This window comes from Colletes gigas, unplaced genomic scaffold, assembly GCF_013123115.1.
Source record: "Colletes gigas isolate AHSC1104 unplaced genomic scaffold, ASM1312311v1 Colletes_gigas_Sc00036, whole genome shotgun sequence".
Lineage (NCBI taxonomy): Eukaryota > Metazoa > Arthropoda > Insecta > Hymenoptera > Colletidae > Colletes > Colletes gigas.
In genome coordinates, this window is record NW_025106665.1 from 1148469 (window position 1) to 1174799 (window position 26331).

The following is a 26331-nucleotide window of genomic DNA, read 5'->3' on the forward strand; positions in this document are numbered from 1 at the left end:
CTTTAAAATAAATTCTTCAAACCTAATTGTACACGTTCCTGGCGACAAAATAAATCGAAAAGTTCTTTGCCATTTTGCGATTCGATTCTTCGTTCTCGAGATAGGAGCAGCTGAAGATTTTGTGTGTGGGAGCGTCAGAGACCCACACAGCTGGTGCGTCAGAGCGTCATGAGACACACAAATGACGCGTATGGACAGTGGCCTTCGTTAAACTTTCGCTGTTCGTATCTCGAGAACGAAGCCTCGGATTGCAAAACGGTGAAAGACTTTTCGATTCCGTTTTGCATAAAGAATTCGTACATAGCGACTCGTTACTAATAATCAGATTATGCACTTTACGAACGTTGTTTTTAATTTATATAGGGGATCTCGAGTTTAATCGTTCGCTAGGAATTGTACTGTGAGGTTTATTCTTTCAATTTTGCACCAATGTACCTTGTTAATAGATTGTCTGACGTAATTTAAATTAAAGATGAAATCCATGCGGCAGAGCATCTTTAAAATTACTGGATGTGTTTCGATCAGACTATGGGATTGTTTTTGGATTTTCGAGGGAGATAAAATTCAATCCTATTCACGGCGTCAATGTGAGCCAGTTCTCAATGCAGATTGCGATCGTACGGATGAAAACGACGACGGTGACTAATGTGGAGTGCACTGCCTTTGCTAACGCCAGATTCACCGTGCAGTTTGACGCGTACTAACGCGAGGATTTCAAGCCACATTTGCGAGAACGACGATTTCCTTTTTCTTCGTTCGTTGCTCGCTTTCAGCCTTCGGTCCTACAAACTGCCGGTGTAATTTAACTTGTCGTGTACGATTTTTAAACATTCGACGCGAACGTTCTAAGCGGTGAGCATGTTTTCATCTACTTTAACCTACAGTAAAAGGCTTCTTCCATTATTTTTGAACGCCGTTGTTTTCAATAACGTGTAACAGGGTTATAGAAAAATTCCATCGTACAAGCTAATTCGTTCAGGCATTCAGCCAACGATCTCGATTGTTTGCAGCCTCGGAAAAACATGTCGCCGCGAAGTTGCCGGAGGAATAGCTCGTTAATGGCGAAACTCACGTGTGCTTCAAGACCCCGTGCTGTGTTTAAGCTCACGCGTTCAACGTTTCTCTCTTCAAAAGCTCCGTGGACCATTAGACCACCTTAATTAAAACTTACCTAATAAACCGCACCGTGATTTTATACGCGTATTTGCCTTTTTGCGCGCACACGCGTTGCTGGACTCATACGGAAAACCTCAGCGGCGATACAACACTGCCAACTTGGTAACGAAAATAGAAAATTACTCCTAGGCGAAACAGAATTCTTTCATACACTTTAAAACGCGATTTCAGCATTTAATCTAGCCTCCCGAGCGCAATATAATATTTGGCGATACGCGATGGTTCCCTGGCGGTGTAAAATGGCGATTCGACGGTATTAGATCCCTCAAAAAATATTATTCGTTACTATCGCGAATAGTTTGATCGTATTTCTTCAACGACGTCGTTACATAAAATCTCTCGAGATATATTTCCACCATTTTCTAGTCAGCGTAGCAGAAGCGGAATTGCACGCCCCGTAGCTCGCCTCCCGCGTGCGATTCCTACCCAAATAGAAGAACGATATGCATGGAAACTTGCACGACTTTACAATTCGTCTGATTAAACTTTGACTTGTTATCCGTTTTCCAGGAATGCTTCTCGAAGTACTCGGGCGCAATGTATGCTAATACAGCCGTTCGGGTATGATCATTTTCCACTGTTTGTTTCGGAACATATTTCTTCCCCGGAGGAAGAAACCATACCCGCGAATTAAATTCAAATTTTCGAAAATATATTTCGTTCGTCGATCCTTGGAATTCCTATTGGGATGCTTTTGGGTTCGTACGAACGCCTGTAAATATTCTAAAAATTTGTTCGACTGTCCTCGAAGCATCGTTCTCTAATTCCGATCATCGATTCCAGCGATTCGACTATTAAAATACTAGTTTAGTGTAAAACAAAAGACAGACCAGATTGGAGTCGCTATCGTTCTCAATTTTTACAAGTAACGAAATTTCTCTCGAGACATAGATCTCGTCGTTAACCTTGGCAATATCTTGCCACAGTTGGAAACGAAGCCACGCTCGGGAAGTATAGTCGTTGGAATCTACTTGTCGCTCCTTGGTTTACGTTTAATTTAAGCAAACACTGTGTCATCCGCGCCCTACAATTCCCAGCATCATCCTAACCGCCGTATCTTCTCCGAAGCTTCCTAAACCCTGCCAAATCCTATCATCCCTTCTCTTACTTGCAAAATCCTTAAAATCCGTCGCGTCTCCACGGCTCAACGCTAGCTTCAAATTGTTGTCAATCGCCCATTGTATGCTCAAGCAAACCCCAAAATAAATTCTCGTATTATTTTCCATCTTCAGTTTGCTACGACCCCTGTCTGAACAATACAATGTCTGCAATTAAGTCTTGCTCTCAAGTCACAGAAAGTCCTGATTAGAAATCTTGATCAAATTCACAGCTACCCAAGAAGATGAAGCCTGTAGCCAAAGTAACCTAACTTTAGACAGAGCCTGTAGAAGGTTCATAATCGTCAATTAGCGTATGATCGTCTCAGATCTAATTCAGTGTAAACGTTTCAGCGGGGATAATTGACGACAACGTAATCGGATCTGCTTTCCACGATGGCGGATCAACGGGGTCAATTCCTTGAGTAATCAATTGCACGAGTTATTGAAAGAAGTTCCATTAGACGTTGTGTGTCACAAGTGGCTTATGGATGACAATGCACCCGCCATATTTCAGCCGAACAACCAGACAGTTCTTGAGCGAACTATTTTCCGGCAGATCGATATGTCCTGCAAGACTTATTGCTTGGCCTGCTTATTCCCCCGGACCCAAGTCCGCGAGATTTTTATTTCTGGAGGCACTCGGAAATATTTGTTTATTCAACGATTATTGGTTACCCAAATATATCGAAACCTGCCAATCAAAGCATAATAAACTACCCCAGAACGTCTGGAAGATTGAAGCACTCGATAGTACGTTGTCTACGAGGTTTGCGATTGGATCCCTGAATACTTCGGGCACCTCTGGCGAACGAAAATAACTACCGTTCGGGAATAAACTGAACAATTAGGGCAAACTAATGCATGGACATACTGAAACTAAATTTCGAATACTCTGATCTCTGGTCAGGGTGTTGAAAGGTTGATAAATTCCCGGTGCACTTTTTCCTTTCGCGGGACAATACATTTCCGAGACCTGCAGTGCCCCGCCCCCTTATTAGTCGACAGTGGTTCGCGTTTTTCTGAAATGAAATGAAAGTCAACTCGAATCATGAGGTTGTTTGAAAAAGAGTTGGGAATTTGACTCTTCTTTGTTATTAATTGAAACGCAAAAAAATCACCTCCACAGAGGAAGTCGAAAGGAACGAATATAAGTTTCGAGAACGAAGGTGGCTCCGATTGCGTCGGAAAGAAAGGAATAAATTGAAACGCGATAGCTCCACACTGAAGGGAGGGGGGTAACCGCGTGTAGAATAAGGGTTGGAGGTCCGTAAGTAGCCTCCGACAGAACTCGTGCCAAACAATTTGCAATGCTGAAACGAAAAGTTGTCGAGCTTTAGTGCACGGGGAGTTTCTCACGAGGCCTGCGAATAGAATGAGTTTGTCTTCGGTGTTCCGAGGAGGACGATAGAGAACCGCCATCAACCGGCCGAACCGACTGGAAACTGAAGAATTGGCGGAAGAAAAAAGATTAACGAAACGAAAGACGATCGAATAATTGAACTGCCCTTTTCACGGAATCAAGGGGAGTTGAATATATTTCGTACCTTTTTACGCCGGCCGTGTCCCGCCTCCGTCCCAATTTTATCGTTTATATTCGAGTGTCTCTCGAGATGTCTCCGTTCGTATTAAATTCCCGATAAATCACTTTCAGACGCGTGTTTGATGCACACTTTCGACCGCTGTGGGTCAGGTGCGCGCGCAGCGCGTGTGGCGTCATATGTGGCGCGGCTGGTAACTGACGCGTGTGGACAGTGACGTCACTAAACTTTGACTGCTCGTATCTCGACAAGAAAGCCACGCATTGAAAAATAGTAAAGAACATTTTGATTTCTTTTTTCTTTTTTAAGGAATCCATATCGATATACAGATATCGAATAACTCTGGAATAGAAATGTTCGTATTTCTACAAATCGTCGAAAGGAAGGAAATTGTAGATTCGAGTATTATTCTACGGATTGTTCCGCGTTCGTGGTATCCCAAGGTATTTCAATTCGAGATGCAAACGGACGAACAAACACCGTTCACCCTTTAATCGACTAAAGGAAGACAGAAAATCAATTCTCTCGCCCGACCACTCCATACAATAAGCATTTCAAAAAGATGAAGCGCTACGAGAATATTGAGAGAAACAATAAATTTTACGATGTTGCACGTCGCTTGGTACCGTGATCTGTCAAACGGGTGACACCCAAAGTACGTGTGGAAAATTCGTACAGGCCATCCAGCTCCCAACGCGTGTGGGACAACCACCAATGGGGTTGCAAAAGGTTTTCTTTGTTGCAATTGTTTTTATAAAAACTTGATCGCGAAAAGAATCGTTAACAATAGAAATTAGTATTTTAATATTTTGCTATAATTCATAAAGTGTGACATGCCAAAGCATTAATTTCCCATACGTTCCACCCACACGTTGTGATTCCGAACGATTTTCGCGAGGTCATAAATCTTGCGTAAGCGCGGTCAGGGCGATACGTGAATTGGAATGTCTTACGTCAAATTAATCGCGTAAGACTGGTACGAATCTTGAATAAATAAACACATTGGTTATTCGCGAACAATAAGACGCGTAACCGAATGTAACAAAACGTGTAATGGAAATATTTCCAACGACGTATTAAAAGCTTTCCATTTACTTAACCTATTATCTCAACCACGTTTTCGGGCGTTACTATGCTCCAGCAAGCTTTTCATTGGCAAATTTACAAAACCTCTTTGCCTTTGAATCGAAACACACTTGCAAAAGCGTTATTGACTTTACCGGGAGTTCGAAATGTTCCGCCATTCAAATGATTTTGCAGCAATCTGAATAAATGATAGTCGGAGAATGCTGGGTCTGCAAAAATTTTCCAATTCAACTCTTTAATTATTCGTCGGTATGATTAAACCGATATGGGCACGAGTGTTGCTCCGACGGGGATCTCTCTTGTTAACAATTCGAGGCATTTGTTCGTTCGATAACTAAATATGACATCGTCCTTTTCGATCAACCTCGTCGTAAAATGTCTAAACGCAAGAAAAACCTGTTTGCTGTTGAGAAACGCGTTGAAACACGTACGGTGTTATTGCATAAATATTTATTTTATCGATCGGTGAATTTTGTTTAATTTTCTGATGCACAATCGCTCAAAAAATATTTGCTAAGTATTTGATTCTGTTCGAACAAGTTCCAAACCTATATCTATGAAAAAGATACATTTTCCAAGCACGAAACAAATTAATTTCATTCTCTGTAACAACCTTTTCAATTTTCTGCCGAATAAAAATCTGTAATTAATAATGAAATATCAGTGGACTTTCATCCGAGATTAACGCTTTCTTCGCCTTATGGCAAGGCGCTAAATCGGCTGTGGAATACAATTTTCTGCTCGCAGAAACGGCTGTTATAGAGAATGGAACGAACTTACGTTGTAAAATGTTTATGTTCACATTACCATTTACTGCACCCCCTACAAAGTGGATCCATTAATTCCGCTGGGAACGCATCCCCGGTTAATTTCGTTGCCTAAAAACTTGTCTTTCGCGAGGACAAACGTACATTTTCGACCTTCTTGATCGAATTCCGATTCGTCTGCGAAAGATTGCGTCTTTCTTCCAGGCCTGGATATTATGAAAAAAACGATCGAAATTGTCGTTGCAGTCCATATCTTCCACCCAACCACAGTCGCACAATTCGACCCACCGTGTCCGCAGACGAGAAACTACCTTCATCCCTCTATTTAGTTTGAAAAGTATTAAGTGGAGAGTTAGGGCCGAGAATAGCTACGAGAAAATTCAGGCCAGTGTTCATGTTTCTGCTCCGAAATCTGGCAAATCATCTGACCGTCGTTCGCTTTAAAACTTGTACGAGCCAAATATTCTTGACTTTGGAATTCTGGAAGCGTCATGTTCCTAAATTCACGAATGTGACACTGTCCAAATGTTTTACGAAACTTCGGGTTCATTGAAATTCAGAAGCTGATATAAATAGAACAATCGTTAACGATCGCTATTTTTGTGAATAATATTATAAGCGAATTATACCTAGATGACAAAAGTATTTGAGCAAAACAGATAAAAAAAGATCAAGACCCATTAAATACATTTTTAATATTTTAAAATATTTTAAAATTTGTCCACGTTCTCGAATTTTTTTCTCGAAAGTGTGTAGGATTTCGAGGGTGTGTCTAATCACCAAAAATGATTGTAACTGACCCCAGCAACCGAAAATAATTTTTCCAGAACGATTTGATATTTTTTTAATATGGGCGACATTCTCCACCTACTCGAATTTTTTTCTCGAAACTGAGTAGAATTTCGGGGGTATGTCTATTCACCAAAAATGATTGTAACTGACCCCCGCAACCGAAAATAATTTTTTCAGAATGATTGGAAATTTTTTAATAATTCTTTAACGAAGCCTCAATCAACAAATTGATATTCTTGATTTTCGTCTGATCTTGGCCTCTAAAATAGGGACCACCCTATTCTTCGTGTTACGCTAATCTTGAATTGTTAAACAGATGCGTCGCCCAGTGAGAAATTTAGGAACGACACGCTCTTGTGGAACTGAGTGTATGTAACTATCGGAGCACGTTTCTTTTAAATTGTAAAAAGTTAAAAACGTCAGTGGTGCTATATGGTTGTGCTCCGCAGTGTATAACCTGGCCAATGTGAAACGCAGTGTACGATTTCCCAACAGTGTGGTTCGTCGATGACATTCGGACGATCCGTATAAACAACCGTTTCGACGCTCTGGCTATATGCACGACCAATTACACACATCCACGATCGCTATAGCGCACGTACGCCCGTCGGTTGCGTGCTTCTCCTTCGTCGCGGCGCAAGCAGCATTTTCATGGAGCAGAAACATGTCCAAACGATCTATAACGTCAGAGCTGCTCGTAAAGCGCAAAGGACACGGGTGATGTAGTTGCGTGGAAAAATAGTTTAGCAGCTGGAATTGCCACGCTTGTGTAATAAAACGGTTCCCACCTAGCCGTGTAATTTTTCCAAGCCGTAATGAGTACCAACAGGGGGGAGGGGGAGGGGACTAACATTCTGCAGTGCGAAAGTCATGAGGCGAAATTATTGCAACGATGAATCTAACTCGAAGGCGTGCGACACGGAACAACTATGCAGAAAGTAACACCTTCGATCAGGATGATACCGTCAGCTGGAAATTTTTATTTCGACACAAATTCTGGATGAAAACCGAATTCGAATTAATTTTCTTCGAAAGAGACGAGGAAAGATTGCCAATTGATCCAAGAGAGAAATTTCTGTTTTTTTGTTTTTAACGCGAAACGAAATGTTGCGATTATTGCGGTGAGACCCGCGATGCGTTTAATTAAAGGTGTAATATCGGATACCGTTAAGCATCCCCGATTATAGAAGGTAATTAAGGGACGGGCATTAAGGTTGATCAAATTGTGTTCGTTAGCAGTGTATTAGTACTTTAATTTTAACAATTGTAAAGACTATGTTCCCTGTAATAATGAACAGGAGATTGCTAGAACCTTCGCCGTGTAGTTGATAAAACGAAATAGGCGTTTCGAAAAGGGACCTAGATTTTAGTAAATAAACGTTCCCTTCGTCGAAACGTGTAACGCGGTTGTATCGACCGGATAAAACGATAGTAATTTTTGGACGTGATACGGGACACGCGTGGAACGAAGCGTTACGATTTGGCAATCGCAGGAATCAGATTTTCCCTGGTGCAATTTCACGATAACGAGGATACTCGATCGGTTAACTTACTAGGGCGCATATTTATCGACGTTTACAAATTGTTAATAATCGATTCGAAGGTTATCCTAGCGATCGAGATAACGCCAAGTAACGTACGGTGGTCGAAAATTCATGGTGGTGTGTGTATATCGGAACTATATCGAATCGGCACAATTAACCCTAGTGACCACAACGAGGTCGCGAGCGTGTTACGAGTGGTACCTTTCTAATTGTGATACCAGGAAACGTACTTTCCTCCGAACCGCCGAAAAAAGAATTATTTATCGCGCTGGATGCCTGAAAAGTCCTTGGTCCCGATCGAATGGGATTTTTATCGAGTTTATAAATGAATACTCCGCCCGAATATAGTAACAGACACCGATCGAGTAATTTTATTTTTCCACGATTGGATTTAATTGTTTCCACAGAGAATGTGATAAAATATTTGTTTAACGATCGCCAGGGTGAGGAGGGGCGAAAATTTGTAGGTATTTTCACGTCGTCGAATTCGCTGATAACAGACACACAACCGGCAATCATTGCCAGCCACACATTTTACGCGTGCAATGTAATTGCAACTGGCGAAATGCTATACTAAGTAATTTGAAACTTGTTATATGATGCTGTACGGCTAGTATAAAGTGCGCCCTAATTCATGAAACGTAATAGCGGAGTTTAAATTCGTAAATCTTTTTCTAGTAGGAAACTCGAGATAGGCTCTTACGCGTTCCGACGTCGACTATTGAAAGTGGAATCTCGCGATCTATTAAAGTAATGGAAACTTAAACTTCGGGGGAAGTCATATTTTATTGGAACAAAATCTTCCCGTTCGAAAAACTTTCTTAACTCACCAATTATTATCAAAGACTTTTAAAATTAAAAGTAGAATGAAAATAAGATTACAATCATTTCAAAAACAATGGTCAAATCATGGAAATTTAAACTTGGGGGGGGGGGGAGGGGGGGGAGCCATTTTTTATTGGAATAAAATCTTCGCGTTCGAATCATTATTTATACCTCCCAAATACTATCAAAGACTTTTAAATTACAAATAAAATTACAATTATTTCCAAAACACTGTTAAAGTAAATAGACATTTAAACTTGGAGGAGCCATTTTTTATTGGAACAAAATCTTCGCGTTCGAAAAACTTTTTTAACTTCCCAATTATTATCGAAGACTTTTAAAATTAAAAGTAGAATAGAAATGAGATTGCAATCATTTCAATAACACTGGTCAAATAATAGAAATTTCAACTTGAGCCATTTTTTATTTGAATAAAATCTTCGCGTTTGAATCACTTTTTAAACCTTCCAATTATTACCAAAGACTTTTAAAATTAAAAATAGAATTTTTACAATTATTTCCAAAACACTGTTAAAATTATGGAAATTGTAAACTTAGGGAGCCATTTTTTATTGGAATAAAATCTTTGCCTTCGAATCATTTTTTAAACCTCCCAATTATTACCAAAGACTTTTAAAATTAAAAATAGAATTAAAATTTACAATTATTTCCAAAACACTGTTAAAATTATGGAAACTTGAACTTGGAGAAAGTCATTTTTTTTTTAATAAAATCTTCGCCTTCGAATCATTTTTTAAACCTGCCAATTATTACCAAAAACTTTTGAAATGAAAATTATTTCTGAAACACTACAGAACTGACCGCCGTTAACTGGAACGTTTGAAACGAGTATGAAAAGAGGGATTGTTTGTCGATGGTAAAACCAGATATACTCGCAGAACTTGTAAAGCACACTAACTAAACAGCAATTATTTTTATCAGTCGCGCTGTACGATACCTAGGCCGATCAATTAAGATCGCCACGTGTTATGGGAATTAATTGAGCGCGTTATTTCGATCGGTAGACACTCTAGCATGAAGTCATCGGTGAGGGTAGTATTATTTTATGGCTGATCGGGTGCCCGGGAATTTATCGAGCCGGCGTGCGAAATATTTAATTCGCGAGCACGCAAATGATAAATCTTTCATAGTCTATAAACGTTTCTAGTTTCATCGGGCATATATATTCACGTTTAAACGAGAGAGAGCTGCAACAATATCGTTCCAGGGGAACGTTCACGTAAATAAATATGCTTTCGTACACCCGACACGAGTATCGAAGTAAAATAATAAAAAATGTTGCAACGTGAAAGACGTTGAAAATGCATTTGTATAGTTTAATTACGAGCAAAAATCGGCGGAACTTTTTTATTCCATACACCGTTCTGTTCAATACAGAAATGTATAGATTGATAGAATATGGTTACCTGCTAAAGGGAATAAAAAGATTTAGTTTTTCAAGCGAAAAAACGTGGAAAAAATCTATTTTTGGTGTTTTCAATTACGAGGCACCGTAACAAAAAATCTAAAAAAATTCTGTGATATAACCTATGACAATACGGATTTCCAGTAATTATTTAAATCTAGTGTCTCGAAAGCGTCAATACGAAATCCGTATTTTTTTCATTCTTATTTTCTCACGCCTAGAATGTTCAATCAAAAAGTGAAAAAAAATTCTTGAACACGTACCTCGATAGCCACAATACATCAGATTTTTTTTCTATCATTTTTATCATAAAATGTTTAACTATCGTTCATCAACTTTATGTTCAGTAAATTGCAAAGAACCTCGCGATATCGAATGCCTGCAAAAGATTAATTTCATTTCCTTATTTCAATGTCCAGAATCTCAACCGAGTTTCACAGTTCATATTTTTGTTAAAACTTCTTAACAAAGCATTTATGGATTTTTATATAACACTTTGATCTTTACTTGTAGAACACACTGCTGAAGTGTGTATAAAAAAATGTGGAACACCTTTTCTATTCATAGATTTTCCCCCGAAAATTGCATTCCGTGGCGTTGGTATACAACTTTCATGTCACTGTCGTACACTAATAGGGGGCTTCCCGTTTGTGAGATAAATAAATAAAGTGAAAAATTGGTGCACGAGCCCCGATGCGTACCTGAATCATGTTGTTAGAGAAATTTCGTCGAGCGTATTTCCGAAGGTATCTTATTGTTCGAACGGAGAAGAAACAGAATCCAATCCCGGAGTGTTGTATTGTTCAAAGTCTTGTCATCGCGGCGAAGAAGAGCCGGGAAAGCTTTCGCAAACTCCCATAAAACCTGCCCCGGGTAGCCCGGTTACACGTTCGTCTACGGATTCGAAAGCCATCCGGGGCGGCGCGTAGGCGGCCGTAAACCGTACGAGTCGCTGGGGTGCCAGGAAAGAAATGAAAGGGCGCGCGGGAGGAAAGGTAAGACCAGAAACCAGGGGACACGTAATTCCTCGGGCACGCCTCGATGCTTTGTAACCGTGCATGCGAATCCCTATGCACGCGTGCAACCCCAGATTCGATTACGCCAAGGGCCTCGACGACGCGCAACAGACTGCCGTCGCGTCGCCCCGTCGGAGTAAAAATAAATCCAAGGGTCGCCCTTCGTGTCTCAGAATCCTCCAACCGCTAACCAGTGGTTCTTAATTCCCCAACGACACCAAATTAACAATAACAGTGGTGTCCGCCTCGAGGCACTCCGATCAGATTTTTATTAATAGAATCGATGAAACGAAAGCTTTGTCGAGGGTTCTCCCGACCCCTAAATATAATAATTCGTATCTTATTTTAACCCTAAAGTGTCTGTTTCGAAAAGTTATTCGAACATTAGAGGTCATTGAATTCGTCTTAATATCGACTGCAACAATCGTATAAATTATTTATTTTATATTCTATCGTCTTACGTTCACGTTAACGTAACTAAATTAACACTTTCAAATTACTGAGATTTCCTTGGTCGAATAAAATTGAAAGAAATGTATTTATTTTAAATTATTTTTATGTTCATGTTTGTATGCGGTTATATACAATCATTAACCCTTTCAAACCACTGGGATTTTCCTGTTCAAATAAAATTCAAAAATATAAGGGAAATCAACTCGTTGAATGAAGTATTATTATTAGACTGCGGATCTTTATGCAAATTCACATTTTTATTAATAGAATTAATGAAACGGAAGCTTCGCAGAGGGCTGTCTCAACCCCTAAATATAATAATTCGTATCTTACTTTAAGTATTTCTTATATTCTTGCATATTAAATGCATTCTGTAGTTTTTTGAGGATTAAAATTTCCCATAAATGCATAAACAACCGCAGTCTAATTATTATCAATATTATGACTAGAACTATCAAAGTGATCTAAATAATCCACTTATAATTTCTAACAAAAATTGCAAAAAATTTGCTCAACAGGATTTTTGAAAATTTATCATAGTTTTCTACAAAAGGATGAATAAACAATACAAATTTATTTCCATTGCATTATACAGTGGGTGTAAAAAGTATTCGTGACTAATTACGACTAAAATGTTGGATAATAATGTTTGTTAAACAGTATTTGTTAAGCAAACATGTTACATGTATTATTTAAAGTCTGCAGAACAAGAATATCAAATAAACAAAAGAAATATTTATATTGTTTATACAGGGTGTTCAGCCACCCCTGGGAAAAATTTTAATGGGAGATTCTAGAGGTCATAATAGAACGAAAATCAAAAATACCAATTTCTTGACTGAGGCTTCGTTAAAAAGTTATTAACAAATTAAATTAAAAAATTTCAAATCATTCTGAAAAAATTATTTTCGGTTGCGGGGGTCTCAATTACAATCATTTTTGGTGAACACACATACCCCTGAAAATCTACCCACTTTAACTTGTGTGGAATCTGACACTCGCCAAAATTTACATGTTTCGAAAATCTAGCGTTAAATATTTCTTATATTATTGAATATTAAATGCATCCCGTAGTGTTTTAAAAATTTAAATTTTTCGTTAACGAATAAACACTCGCCGTCCAGTAAAGACTTAAAAATATCCAAATATTTCTTTAACGTTCATTTATTTTAACAAGCTCAAAAACTTCCGTTAAATATTATTATTCTAGTCACTAATTGAGGCATCTCTGATAACACATTTTCACTATTTTTGTAAATAATAATAATTTGTACCCTACTTCAAGTATTTCTTATATTTCTGTACATCAAGTGCATTCTATAGTCTTTCGATAATAAAAATTTCACATTAATTCATAAATACCAGAAGTCTACCTTTCTTTTCCACGTTAATTTATTTTAACAAGCATAAAAATTTCCGTTGGATGTTATTATCCAAGTCACTAATTGAGGCATCTCTGATTACACAGGTTTATTATTTTTGTAAATCATGCTCGCCCTTTTCTGGAACGTTGTTAACGTACGTGTGCGTATGTTTGTGAATACACCGTAAGCGTAACCGTCGATCATGACTCACAAGGGCTCATGACTCACCTTACATTCGTTCGAATTGCTTTTGAAACGACAGCAGGTGCAAGTTACAGCATATATCTAATATTTCTAATCCCCTAATAAGTCACGATGGGCCTTCGTTACCGAGATATTTTTATTTAAAGTTTGGCACGCACGTACCACTCACCTCACAAAACAAATTTTAGATTAGTCGGTGGAGCGATTAATTAAGATGCCTTTTGGTAATTGATTCGAATCTCTTCTTTTTTTACTATTTTGAAATGCAAAAATATATTTTGTTTTTTACGTCAAAGTGTTAACCATACCCTGAAAACAACGATTTTCAAAAAAATTTTTCAATTTTTTACTTTCACGGTATAGCCAAAAAAACAAATTAACCTATCGACTTCAAACAAAAATTTTGCTGAAAAATAGGTGCTCAATTTCGCCATAAATGAACCCAAAAAGTTGATTCTAAATTTATTTTTAGAATGTCAGTTTCGCACGAACAAAGTGAACACCTAATTTCTTGTTGAAAGAGTCTGTTTTGGCGCGTAAAATTGTGAAAATCACATGCAGGAACTCTTCTCCGGCGGCCATTTAACTTGCACCCGGAAGTTACGAAGAGTTTAGGTAGAAAGGAACGGTTTTATCAACCGCAAGGCCATCTCATAATGAGTCATCCAATCTAAATAATTTCTTCCTCAAACACTTCGTCGTGTGATCAATAGCAACGGAGATATTGCAGGTGATAAAGTTAAGTGCTATACATTACGTACGCTGTTTCGCCGCAAAGTGTGTTCAAGACGCTCGATATCCAGGAACTGGATCCCGCCTGTGCGAGCGTGTGGCCACGATGAACGCCCGCGCGCGTAAATGGATATATGCAAATTATAAAGTCCGTTAGAAATAATCATCTCGCTACACCGAACTGCTACACTTTCTTGCGAACTAGATTTACCTTAGACAAGGGATCATTTATTACAGTTAATTGCGTGCCTCGCAAAACCTAACGGATCGATTAACTATCGTACATCTACTACCCTAATTTTTATTCATGGAAACGCCCTGCGTTACATACGTGTGTACATATATAGCAATCACCTCGATGCCTGTCTCATTTTTTCGACGATTCTTGGCAAATGGTCGTTCTGGATAAATTAAAAGAATTTTTAATTTTTTGGCGATTCAAATATTCGACAAATGTAATTAGATAAGATATTTATTACAAAATAAATTTCAAACTTGCACTCCAGTGGTATAATAATATTTTACTTATTATTAGTACTTGCATCTTATCGATAAATTAAAAGAATTTTTAATCTGGTGCTGTCCTAATATTTTACTTATTATTAGTACTGACATCTTATCGATAAATTAAAAGAATTTTTAATCTGGTGCTGTCCTAATATTTTACTTATTATTAGTACTTATATCTTATCGATAAATTAAAAGAATTTTTAATTCATCGACAAGATACTAGTACTAATAATAAGTAAAATATTAGGAGAGCACTAGCATGCAAGTTTGAAATCTGTTCCGTAACAAACGTCTCAGAGTATTTTATAATTACGTTCGTCGAATATTTGGATCACCAGAAATTTTTCGAACAGGGAAGAAAAGAAGATTGAACCAGTCCCCCGGGCCTGGTTAAAATATAAATACGTCCGAGGGGCTACAATGAAACGCAGAAATACGATGCAGAATTTCAGACAGTGACGTTCGATGTAATTCGAGTGCGAACAGGCTACTGACAGTTCATAAAAAAAGGAAAAATCTTCCGCACAGACGTCGAAAACCAGTCTATTTGCAGAAAAAGAAGTAACGAAAACAGACACATGTCCGGAGGAAAATATATTCAAGTTACTATCACGAATGGAAGGGGCGGGACGGAGGAGGGCCCGGGGGGGGGGGGGGGGGGGGGGAGTATTCGCGTCGTTAATTATTTCGGTCTTTCCATTTTAACTGGAGCACTGAATTTTCGTCCACGGGGCGGAAACAGGACGAGCAGAGAGGGGGGGAGGGTAGAAAAAAAAAAAGGAAAAACCGAAAAGAATTTTTCTCGCAATATTGCTCATCGCGTCGAATGGTTAGAAAAACTTCGTTAGATTCGTTGCATTCTCCTTTTTTTTTTTAAGTGCACGAAAGACCCGACGTAACTCCCGATGAAATAATGTTGTTGTTGCTTTTAGGAAGTGCGTCGTCGAAGTATGACGAATGATCGGGCGCAACAATAGATACCTGTCGCCTGACGCCGCATTCATCCGAACCACCCTGCACGCGCGAACTATTGTTAAGGGAATATATCGTACTATCAAGTGATTTTTCCTCCCGTTACATCCGATAAATATCGAAGATTCCCCTTTCGGCCAAAAATCTCGGTGTCTGTCACAAATTTCGCGTCACAATGCCGCGGAACTCGAATGATATTAACCCAGAACGACCAGAAAACACGCGTTGTTATTATTCCCATGATCAGATGGTACGTCACTTTTGTTGTCCAAATCGTGACACAGCACCAGCTCGATTACTGCAAAAAATTGGGGCTGGAAATTCCAATAATCGAGAGAAGCCAATGCTTGCTTAAACAGACAGTGGTAAATAATTATTTGCGTAAGAATTTGTCTGAAAATTGATGAACGTCGCAGATGGACGAAGTAAAAATAATTGGTAAATAGAAACTAAAAATTTCTTCTCGAACGAAGAGGGTTTCAAATAAGAATGTTCGAGTCGGAATCGATTTTCCAGAAAATCGATCTTTTTAATACGATTCTCGATTTGTTTAAATCGATTCTTTTATATGCGATTTTGACACGAATTGATTTTTTTAAATTATGAATCGATCTTTGATCCGTAGAGAAAATTCAGTTTCTTTTATCGTACTTATAGTGTCATGTACAAGAATTTTCTGTTTGACCTTAAATTTATATTTTAGAAGAAAAACTAATATTCATTTTGAACGAAGTATTACAGACGACTATTCATATAATTTCTAGTTTGAGTATCATTCCTTCGATTAAAAGTTTTTATATTAATTGTTAAATTTCATGCCAAATTGATCACTTGTCGCCCTCGATGTCTAAGATTATGTTTAAAATTGAATATGATGTAAACTGTACGATATTAGGGGTAGTTTAAGTCATCATTTTACTGGTTGCGAATTTATTTAAAAAATACAAACCTCTACAGTTTACGATTCTTTCAAAGTAGGTCGTAAGTAATAATTTTTATCTTCGAATCTATTTATAGTATTGAGATGTTTCCTTCTTCAATTATATTAGGAAAAGATTGACCTTTCGAAATAAATTTTGTTACGAATGAAAAATCAATTTTGCAATATCGGAAATTATAAATAAATTTGTATTTTATTGACTTATCGTTATGGACAGAACTTATTTAGAAGAATAAATCCTCTTCGAATAAAAAGAAAACATTTCAATATAATAATTAGTTTACGAGATAAAAATTCCTAAATACAATCCATTTTCACAAAAGTCGTAAATTTCTGAGGTAAAATTCTAAACCAACAAAATGATGACTTAAACTATACTTAATATCGTATGAACTACATACTATTAAATTTTAAACAAAATTCCAGACATCGAGGAGAAAAAAACGATCGATTTGGCGTAGAATGATCCATCTTTGCTTCAATAATTTTCTAAACAATTTGCACAAAGCAAATAGTACTTCATCGTTAATTATTAATTGTTTCGTTTATCGTGTCTTAAATATAAATTATAAATATGCAAATTTGATAAAAAAATTTCAAAGTTTATACGAAACACGACAATTAATATTTGGACGGTAATAGATAGTATATCGAAGCGGTGCCTCGAACGATTCTCTAAATCGATTTCCGATAGATCGATTCGTCGTAGTTCGATTTCGTGCCGCGTCGATTCCGGTCGTTTCAATTTAGAATCGACTCAAGGATCGATTCTTCTTGCAAGAATCGAACATCCCCGGTTTCCAATTTAGGCGAAACGTAAATCAAAATTGATTTTAAAGCGCACCTGATGCCCCCGCTGCTAATTCCCCTCTCGTGCGCTGAAATTGGCGGGAATTTAAGAGCCCCCCTCGTACGGATTACGCGTCGGTCCATAGAAGAAAATAACGAAAACGAGTGCCGGTGGAACGTGGAATATAGACGTGATGAAACAGCCCCGTCGCCGACATAATTTCTCGCTAAAGCGATCGTAGATCACGGGGAAACAAGTGCCCGTATAATAGAATCTTCCCGTAGAAACATAGTGGGTAATTCGGATAACCCAGCGGCGCGGAATCTCTCGAATTCAATTAAACAGTAAAACGTCAAAAGCGGCGCAAGTTCATTTTAACACTCGCCGGTTCTATATCGCCGCTCACATTTATATCGCCCGGCGAACTTCCCGCCTGCAAAATCATTACGCCCGCCGCCGCGGCGTAATAACCCGTCACGAACTTCGAAATTTCAACCAACTCGTCGGGCTCATTGCGCAAACGTGCCTCTCAATGGGGGCCTGGAACTTTTTCAAAGGGTTTCCGAACCTATCGATCGGGACTTCGAAATTCTTCGCCCGAGACTCGGATTCGGACTCGGATTCGGTTTCCATGCCCGTCGGATCGAGGATATTTCGCTTTTTGACTCTCCATGGCGAGCGGAAAACGAAGTTTTGTCTCGAGGCGCCTTTGCATGCTACCGCTGATTCCGTTACAAAGAGATTATGTTACTTTTAACGAGAAAATTCCGCCAATGGGCACGTTTTATCGTCAGTTCCGAGGGCCTCTGGTACTTCTCCAGCCCCCTCAATACTTGCACCGTCTATACTCGACATGGGCGTAACGAGTTCTAATAATTCGAATAATAGTGTAATATACAGCGGTGGAGATAAATATTGATAAACTACGCGATTTGATATAAGAACGTTAAAAACTATTGAGAAAATTGTTTGCATCGCTTCTTTTTTGTACGTATCTCGTACTTGTACAAGACAGAACAAAATTAATAAAATAATTTTCAAATCAGATGATCGGGTACTAGTATGGAGGAAACGGAATACCGAATTGTCAACCATGGAGGTGGTAAAGTCTGTATATGGAGGTGTATGCCCTTCATCCGGACTTGAAAACTCTGTAGATGCAAAAACTTATTTAAATATCTTAAAAGAGAATTTAAAGAAAGGTGCAGAACAATCAAAGTTACCGGCAAACTTTTATTTTCAACGAGATAATGCGCCTGCACATATGGCATATTGTACAGTTTGTCGATGGATTGTTTGCAACACAGCATACAATTGGAAAAATGTGTTCGTAAACACCACGATCGTATAAATCGGAATTAAAACGAATAATTTCAACAGAATGGTCGAAAACAGATTAAAAGAAATAGTGAAACGAAGAGGACACGTTACAAAATATTAAATTATAATTTAATACGTTGTTACATAAAATGTGCCAATACTTTTGTCCAGGTATCAGATGATAACAGAACTCTCTATTTTATTAATTTTGTTCTGCCTTTGACAATTATTTCAATAGTTTCTGACGTTTCTATACCAAATCCACCGCTGTATTATACTACTTTGAACATTGTGATAATTTAAATCTGTTAAAAAATGTCGAGGACCGCGCGATCCTTCTACGATCTTTTTCAATTCGATAACAAAAATCGTCCCTTTGTCTCGTCGTCTATCGAGAATCGTATTTTGTGGGTCGAAGCGTAGCCTTTCCGATGACAAAAGGTTCCCCACCCCTGGGGTAGGTTGAAAGGTGAGCGGGTCAGAGCGGGAGACACGTAAACAAAGGTGTAACTTGCGATTCGAGAGTCGGGTGAAAGAACGTAGAACTATGAAGGAAAAAAAAAAATATGAAAATTCGACGAACCTTGAGCGTGGACGACGTCGAAAAGGGCGACGACGACTACGAGGACGCAACACCGCATCTTTCTGCGACCGTTTCCGCTCTCGGTCCGGTTCTCTTCTTCCTCCTCGTCGACCGTATCCAGTTTCGCCGCCACTTTTCACGCGATCGCGCGAGAACCGGTCCGGGTTTTCTTTACGCGGCGCGAAAAAGACGCGGGCCGCGTTTTAATCGCGTTTCCGGTGTATCGCGTGCCGGTTAATCGACGGTATTTGTTTCGGCTGGCTCGAGGCTCGATCGTTTAACGTCACGAACGATCCCGCGTTCATTCATATCACCGCGACCGCTCACTTGCCGAAGGACTTCATCGTTTGCGGATTTCGTCCCGTTCCTCGTTGTTCCATCAACCTCCGACAGCGAGATAACAGTCACGTGGCCCGATTCCCACGTACCAATGATCCTCGAGTAGCCATTTTTCGGCCGACCCTCTTCATCATCCTGCAACAAACGAATCAGTCGACTTTATTGCACGGTTCTATTTCTTTTACCGCTGCAAACGCTTAGTTTTTTTACAGAGGAATGTTTATGCATTTCTGGGAAACTTCAAGAGGGGAGTCTCATGCGAATGATAGAAAATTGATCCATTTTTCTTAATTTTTTTTAAGGAAATGTTACATCTGACGGTATGCTTCTTTTTTGCAATTTATCTAGCTATCCCTTGGTAGTACAAGATAATTTTTATACATGTGTTTAAACACTGGCGTAGGTGATTGCAGCACTCAAGGTTGACCAAATAAAAAACAATCAAAGAGATTTTTATTCGGTAGGTTTACAGTTATCAACAAGTCTCCAATTTTGGAAACTAGAACCATCTTACGAGTAATTGTCTTTTATCGATGTAAACAAACACTAGTAAAGCTTTTGGAAATAATAATACTTATACGTCTCTACGTTTAGCTACCTCTCTGACACCTGTTATTCCCGTTTCTTAAATAAACAAATAAATATAATAAGCAACCAAGTTTGCCGCCACGATAAAGTGGAACATTTTAAGCATCGTATTTTCGATGCCAAGTCCGTAATTTCGGGAATTTCGCAAATGGGGCGAACTAACAAGTAAAAATGAATCCCGCGCCAGCATGAATCTTCGTTGCGGAAACTAGCTGGTCGATGTCCCGAGTGTGTACAATTACACCGTAAAAAGGAATGTATCCTAACCGTGAGAAGTTGACGCTAGCACGCATCATCTGTCCAGAGAATGTCCGTTATCTCGCGGCGGCGTCTTTCAGCCGCTTGTTCTTTGCACGCTTATGGAAGTTTGAAAGTTAGAGTTTCCGGTGAAGTTGGTCCGAACCGGAAAGGCCGCCGCCACAGATCACCGGTCCGCGTCGCGATCTGCCCAACTTTCCTGGCTCCATTGGGTTTGCTTACCTGGCCTAACTTTTCTTCGCGTTCCTTTCACACCGTTCCTGCTTTATATCTTTCATCGATACTTTCCTCGCCGTCTACCCACCCCTACCTCCACCCATCCCTTTCGACCGCCAAAGGTGGGAAAAATTCCGTGGCACGAGCCCACAAGGTGACAGGTATTGTTGTCCCCGGGTACTTTCAAGAGACTTTAAACAACTTCGCGGATCTACGTGAATCATTCCCCGGGAAGAAAAGCCGGGGCATTGACGCGGCACGTTCAACTTTAGGCCAACGGAACTTCTAATAGAATCGCGCGGATTTATTTCGCGCTTTTGTATTCCGTTGGTTGACATTGGTCGCGGCTCGAAACGGTCGTCGAACTTTCTTAATACGTTCCTTTTAAACAGTTTCGACCGAACTTATTAAGGTGTGTGGGGGGCAAAAAAAAAGTTCTCGCATTATAAGTTCCGATGGGAACGGATAAACGAAAGTTTTCCGATTTAATAGAGCGCGCGAGAGTCGCGGAAAGTCTCGCGGAACGGGACAATTTTCAATTTTTATTATAATAGAATTATTTGAATTCGTTCGATAGAATTTTCGCTATCGTGTCGGCCGGTTTAACCCTTTGCCATACTTCTTGATGTCAAGTCTCGCAATTACGAGGCCATTCGTCATCGAGCCCTATAAATTAATCACATTTTCACATTCTCGAGATGTTCGTAAAACAAATCTATTCTTTTCGTGCTAAATTAAAACTATTTGGAATTAAATCGTGAGTCAAGGAGTTAACGTTGGAACTACCAAAGCAGTCAGAATGACTGGTTCGTAATTTCTAATACGTAAAACTTGTAAAAATCGTAATTTTTTTAAATAGAACGAATAAACGCTTATTTCCATTGCATTATACATTCCAAATAAATACACTATAATTGACGATAGTTGTGATGTTGAAAGAGTAATTAATAAACGACAGTCATTAAGGTCGATGAACGACCTATGATACAGTATGAACGAAGGGGGTGTCTTTAGAAAGAAGCAGCGTTCGCGTTTTCAATTCAACTTCCGGTTTCTTATCGATCCTTTCGAAATATGCTAACGACGTCGAATCGATCTATTTCATCGTCGATGATTGATGAACGCCGGAATCCGTCCACGGAAAACGACAGCCACGAAGCGTAACTCCGCCTGCTATGTTATGTCAACGCGTACAAATCAAATACCACCCAACCGGGACTTCCGTTGCTTCCTCCTTCGCCTCCAACTTTCCTTTCGACCCTACGCCATTGTCGCCAGCCATCCTAAATCCTCCTACTACCCGCGTTCCACTGGCACTCTGGACCGCGGCAAGACATAATTGAATAAAACCGCTAAGTGATTAATTGCATGAACCTTCGCGGTGCTCTTCCTTGCCAACTAACTTCGTGCTGGAGTTTAAAGGACATTTACAGCGTCCTATTGCCTTTTATACGACTTCAACCGACGAGTCAGCCCGGCGTTTCGTGCGACCTCCCCCGCCTATGGGCGTCATGCTCTATTAGCGTCGCGATAATGAAGTCTTCCAACCAACAGTGGCGACGAGCACAAAAATAAAAAAATAGAAAAACGTATCGATATAATCGTATTTCCCCCATCCTTTCCATAAATGGATCTCAACGGCCTCTCAAAAAGAACATTACGGATGAAATTATCAAAAAAAATTTATATACAGGGTGTTCGGCCACCCCTGGGAAAAATTTTAATGGGAGATTCTAGAGGCGAAAATAAGACGAAAATCAAGAATACCAATTTGTTGATCAAGGTCGCGTTAAAAAGTTATTAACGTTTAAAGTACCGTCTGTAGAACGACAATTTGCGAGTAGACCTTACGTCTATATTTATGGGGTTCTAGAGCTCTATTAATACGCATCGTTTCAATTTCGAATCATTAAAATCCTCCAATCCGTTCAGGAGTTTTAACCGTATAATATTGTGCAAAAGTAAAATTTTGATTTTAGACCATTGTAAGTTACATAACCTAAAATTTTAACACCCTGTATAAAAGAGAGGACACCGTATAGTGTAAATATTTATTCTCTATCTAGCTCAACGAGAGCGATTTTAAAGTAAAATTAATTTTCTTTTTTTTTGAGTACCCAAGATTTGTCCAAAGAATACTTTCCAACTTTTCATTTAAACATTATTCCGTTTTCTTAAATTTTAATGGCGATTCATAAAGAAAGAAGTATATTCGTTTAAGAACGCGCACGTAGGAATAACAATTAAATTTCGCGATCGAAATCGTGTAGAAATGTAATTTCAACAGCTTTCGATGGTCCCCGTGATATTACTCTTTTTTTTGCAATCAGTGCATCATGGTCTCATATTAATGACCAGAACGCAATGCAGATCGGATGCATTGATATTCACGTAGTCAATGGAACCAATAATGCGGAATGAAATCATTTGCTCCGTATGTGCACGGTCGTTTTACCGAGTCAAAAAATGAATAGTTCTATTGAAACGTTACTCCTCGAAATATTTATTGAAAAGCTCTGCTCCGTGCAAAGTTTTTTTATTGTCAAAATTTATTTATACGTACGCTTCGACTCTGGGGATAACTATTATAAATATTTCCACTAAGATCACTGTTTGGCTGCGTGGCTGTCTCAAGTGTTTCACGCTATTAATTTCTTTTAGTATTCAACTTCTCCTTCTACTAGTTTCTCAGGTATATTCTCCACAATCTTTTTCCCTTCCAAAGGAAGTAATTTGTCTCATCCAATTGTTCCACATTAGTTATGCCCCACGTGTCGGCCATGGTCACCTTACTTTTACACGTGTTCACTAATATTCACTTTAATCTTCCCCCGTAGTCATGCTCTGCTATCAATTTGTGGTGGATATCGGTGAAATAACAATTGTTTAACACGTTAAGATATATCGAGTTGTATCGTTAAATATTTAATAATTCTCTCTCATTAACATTCTCCGTACTTTTCTGTAGCTTCTTTTCTTCACCATGTCACAGTATTATGTATTCTATAGATAATAAACTCTATGTAAGAAACCAACTATCACAATTGTTTTTAATTGTTCCCTCGTTTTTCATGGTTTCCGGCCACTTTACGACGCCGTTTAGCGCCGGAATATTCACACGTAGAGTGTTAAATGTTTTCTAAATGGCTTATATCGTTGAACAAGGAACATACTTGATTGATATTACGGTTCGTAAACACGTACAATGTATGTACATAATTACTTAGAAAGCAGCAGTTTACACCAGACTCGCTTCAACATCAATGGAATTTAAATTTTCGATCCGGCTTATCACTGTCGCGGTTCCATAGTCGCCGAAAGACGTCCTCGATTTTTTTAACACCAAATTAGAACAGGGCCTCCCAAATTCTTCGTTTATTTATTCAAAACGATTCATTTAAAATTCTCGAACGCGTCTCGTCTTTAAAAATAAATCGAATATAAAAATTAAAATTGCATTTTGAAAGTGGTCAGCTTATTGCGAATTTTCAATCTCCGTTTCGTGGGAGCCGCTAAATTAATTTCTCGATATTCGTAGTTTCTATGTTTCGCGAGAAACCAATCAGTTTCTTTTCAAATTTTGTGATATCTGAATTAACAAAAAATGTTGCATTCGATTCATCGACTAGCAGAAAACTGAAAAAATATAAAATAATATTTGATATTTTTGAGGAGAATAAATGAAATGAAAAATTAAAATCCACTTTGACGAGATTTGTGTTTTCGGTCGTAAAATAAAAAAAAATTACTGATTCTCGGATTGCACGATTAATAATTCATTTGCCAGGGAAAGAATTATTTTCCAAGTATGGAAAATTTATTCACTTCGTTTTAATTTTCCATTTACTAATTACGATTCTTCGCGGAACGCTTGTTCGCATGACAGGAATCGCTAATGATCCACGGAACAGAATTTGGTATACGCGTTCCGCTGTCCCGGGCGTTATGTGTTTTTTCATTCCCCTAACTGTTTACCAAAACTTTCGACGCGAGAGGGACCGTATTTTGACTCGGCGAGTTCTTTCTGCAATTGGAAACTTTGACAAAAGTTCCAAGTGGGGAAAGTTTTTAATGAAGTTCGCCTGTCTTACACAGTAACGGCAGCCGAAAGATATCGTAAACGCGATTACGCATTTTAACATTTTTGCTCATTGTTCGAGTCATTTATTTCACGGTGAACGTTTCACGGAAGAACGAATAATTTATGCGGCGAATTTGCATTTTTATTTTACGATTCGCCGACGATCGAAACAGGCTTGAAAACAATGCTGAACTTTTATGACACCGAGATTGAAAAACAGTTTCGATGGCAAAACTATAAAGAAGTTAATGGACGCCGGAGTTAAACAATTTATTGGTTTAAACGTCGGTTTAAAATATCCAAAATTGCTATTAGCGAGTGTAAAAAAATTTATGCTTGGGCAAATTTTCATTTGAAAATAACGAATAAGAATTCTAAGAATAAAAACGAATCTACAATTTTTATTCGTTATTCGCGGATGAAATTTGCCAGATTCCGGCTGAAATATTTTCGTCCAAATAAATGAATTTTCAACAATTTTTATTTACGTTCGAGCCACCCTAGTATCTCTAGTTTCCAATATTTTTCTGTCTCCCATATCATTTATTTCCTTTCATCGTGCACAAATTAAACTGTTTCACCGTGGGGGATGATATTTTTCAAAAAGTTTTCGTCACAATTCACGCGCTCTTTAGTAAATTCGATAATTTAAAAAGTAATAAATATTCGTTTATATTTGAACCACCCTTGTAGCTATCATTAAATTCAATTCAACGGCCGACAAACGTGGTCGAGGAAAATCGCACTTCTTCCGCGTAACGATTCAATATTTTCCACACATTTGATATTTTTATCTTCAAGCACTTTTTCATTAACTTTTGTGTTAAGCTTCCTTGCTTTTTCTGGTAATAATTGTTACCAGAGTTTAGGTAAATAATCGCTCACCTTATTATGTCGAAGATTGTACATCGAACAATCTCGAGTGTATCGAGTATTCTCGAATCTACCGAAATTTTCGAATTCTTACACGCACTTCTAGTAATTGTGGAGAGGGTCGATTAATAAGTTTAAAAGATAAATTCCTCCAAAAAGCACCAGAATAAATCTCGATGTATCGAACATTCTCAAATATCCAAAAATTTTCAAGTTCTCACACGCTTCTAGTAATTGTGCAAAGGGTCGATTAATTAGTTTAATAAATTTGATAAGACCAGCGACAAATGAGTTCCTCTAAAAAGCACCAGATGCATTAATTAACGATAAAGGAAGCAATTAGTTTGACGACGAGCGACAGACATAAGTCTGACTAGATATTACGAGAAATAGGATAAAAAATTGAATCGAATAAATAAATCTCGATGAACAAAACCAAACTTAGAACTTGTTATCCAGCCACAGTATATCGGGTGTATCGAATATTCTCGGATCTATCGAACATTCGATTAATAAGTTTAATAAATTTGATACGACCAGCGACAAATGAATTCCTCTAAAAAGCACCAGATGTATTAATTAACGATAAAGGAAGCAATTAGTTTGACGACGAGCGACAGACATAAGTCTGACTAGATATTACGAGAAATAGGATAAAAAATTGAATCGAATAAATAAATCTCGATGAACAAAACCAAACTTAGAACTTGTTATCCAGCCACAGTATATCGGGTGTATCGAATATTCTCGGATCTATCGAACATTCGATTAATAAGTTTAATAAATTTGATACGACCAGCGACAAATGAATTCCTCTAAAAAGCACCAGATGTATTAA

General features: G+C 38.4%; 1 protein-coding gene across 1 annotated transcript in view; it reads right to left on the reverse strand.

Moving 5' to 3' along the window:
- Nucleotides 1-19220, reverse strand: part of LOC122402419 (synaptogenesis protein syg-2-like) — a 261877-nt gene extending 242657 nt beyond the window's left edge. Inside the window, exon 1 of the mRNA XM_043405185.1 lies at nt 19139-19220. Within this exon, the coding sequence (XP_043261120.1) occupies nt 19139-19196 (58 nt within the window). The 5' untranslated portion in view covers nt 19197-19220. The remainder of the gene's footprint in view (nt 1-19138) is intronic.
- Nucleotides 19221-26331: the final 7111 nt, after the last annotated feature.